We start from the raw sequence: 1571 nt of genomic DNA on the forward strand, positions 1-1571 counted from the left end.
GCGCTGCTCCAGGTCGTGCCGGACCCACTGCAGCACGGCCTCGAAGACCACGCGCTCGTCCTCCGCCTCCAGCTCGTCGCTGGAGACGAGGTCCAGCAGGGTGTCCTTGGAGAGGCTGTTGAAGTCGTCGCTCTGGCGCACGGCCTCGAAGTGCACCAGGCACATGCGCCAGGAGAACTCGTAGAGCCGGCGGCACTGGTGGGCGTCCGAGAGCAGCATCATGCCCAGGCAGTTGGACGGGAACAGGTTCTTCTCCAGGAACTCGGCGGCCGCGTCCCGCACGTCGTGGAACTGCAGCATGTCACCCGCCTCCAGCAGCGACTCGGCGTTCTCCTCATTGATGACGATGCGCGACGAGTAGGCGAAGTCCAGCAGCAGCTCCAGCACCTCAGGGTGCAGGTTGTCTTGGAAGTTGACCGTGTCATCGTGGCTCTCCCGCAGGCCATGGCTGAACATGGCCTCGAAGTAGCGGCTGGAGGCGGCCAGCACGGCGCGGTGGCAGGGGAAGGCGCGGTCGCCGGCCCAGAGCGTCACGTCGGTGAACATACGGTGCTTGCGCAGCGTGTTGAGGTGCGCCAGCACGCAATCGGGGTGCGAGGCCTTGTGGAACAGCGTGATGTTCATGGAGCCCGTGCTGCTCCGCGACTTGCGGGTCTCGTGGACGCTGACCGACATGCTGAGCCGACCTGCTGGGCGGTGGGGAGGGGGAGGGATGAGGCCACAGGTGAGAGGGGCCAGGCCTGGGGCCCCCCGCAGCATCCCCCAAACCCAGCCGGCCGGCCCCCTCCACCCCTGCTCAGCTCTGCCACACCCAGACCAAGCCCTGCCCCTCAATCTGACGGCCAAAGGATGACTCCGGTGGTAAAACCTGAGGTTCATCTCTGAATAGGAGCCTGCCCAGGTGACTTTGACCTACAGTCATCTCCCATGGTTGCAAGAACATGCCACGGTGTCCCCGGCCCGGTTAAGAAGACAGCAGGTGGGCTCGCGTCCCTGGTGGCTCAGTGGTAAAGAATCCCCCTGCCAATGCAGGAGACATGGGTTGGATCCCCGAACCCGGAAGACCTCACATGCTGGGGAGCAACTAAGCCCGTGCACCACAACTACTGAGCCTGCGCTCCAGAGCCTGGGAGCCTTAACTACTGAGCCCACGGGCCGCCACTTCTGGTGATGGGCCCCAGAGCCTGTGCTCTGCACCAAGAGACGCCCCCGCAATGAGAAGCCCGTACACTACAACTGGAGAGGAGCTCCTGCTTGCTGCAACCAGAGAAAAGCCTGTGCAGCAACGAAGACCCAGCACAGCCAAAAATAAATAAATTTGAATAAAAAAGAGGACAGCAGGGCAGTGCTAAGCAGCATGTGCTCTGGATACATCCTTGGCTCAGAGATGCTGCTGCATGGCCCCATTCTGCAGCCAGGGAAGCCAAGGCTCAGAGAGGCACCCTGGCTGCCTGACTCCCACAGCCAGGATTCCCACGTGGGTTGTCCAGTTCCAGCCCAGCAGCCACCCCGTTGGCCAAGGAGACTCAGATTCGTGCAGGAGGGCTTTTGCAAAACATCCCCAAGGAGCC

General features: G+C 62.6%; 1 protein-coding gene across 1 annotated transcript in view; it reads right to left on the reverse strand.

Annotated features, from left to right (window-relative positions):
• The window catches only part of KLHL25 (kelch-like family member 25), a 45684-nt gene that overhangs the window by 14091 nt on the left and 30022 nt on the right, over nt 1–1571 (reverse strand). The window contains exon 3 of the mRNA XM_010832181.1: nt 3–686. Within this exon, the coding sequence (XP_010830483.1) occupies nt 3–686 (684 nt within the window). The remainder of the gene's footprint in view (nt 1–2; nt 687–1571) is intronic.

The sequence above is a fragment of the Bison bison genome, unplaced genomic scaffold (assembly GCF_000754665.1).
Source record: "Bison bison bison isolate TAMUID 2011002044 unplaced genomic scaffold, Bison_UMD1.0 scf7180017860443, whole genome shotgun sequence".
Lineage (NCBI taxonomy): Eukaryota > Metazoa > Chordata > Mammalia > Artiodactyla > Bovidae > Bison > Bison bison.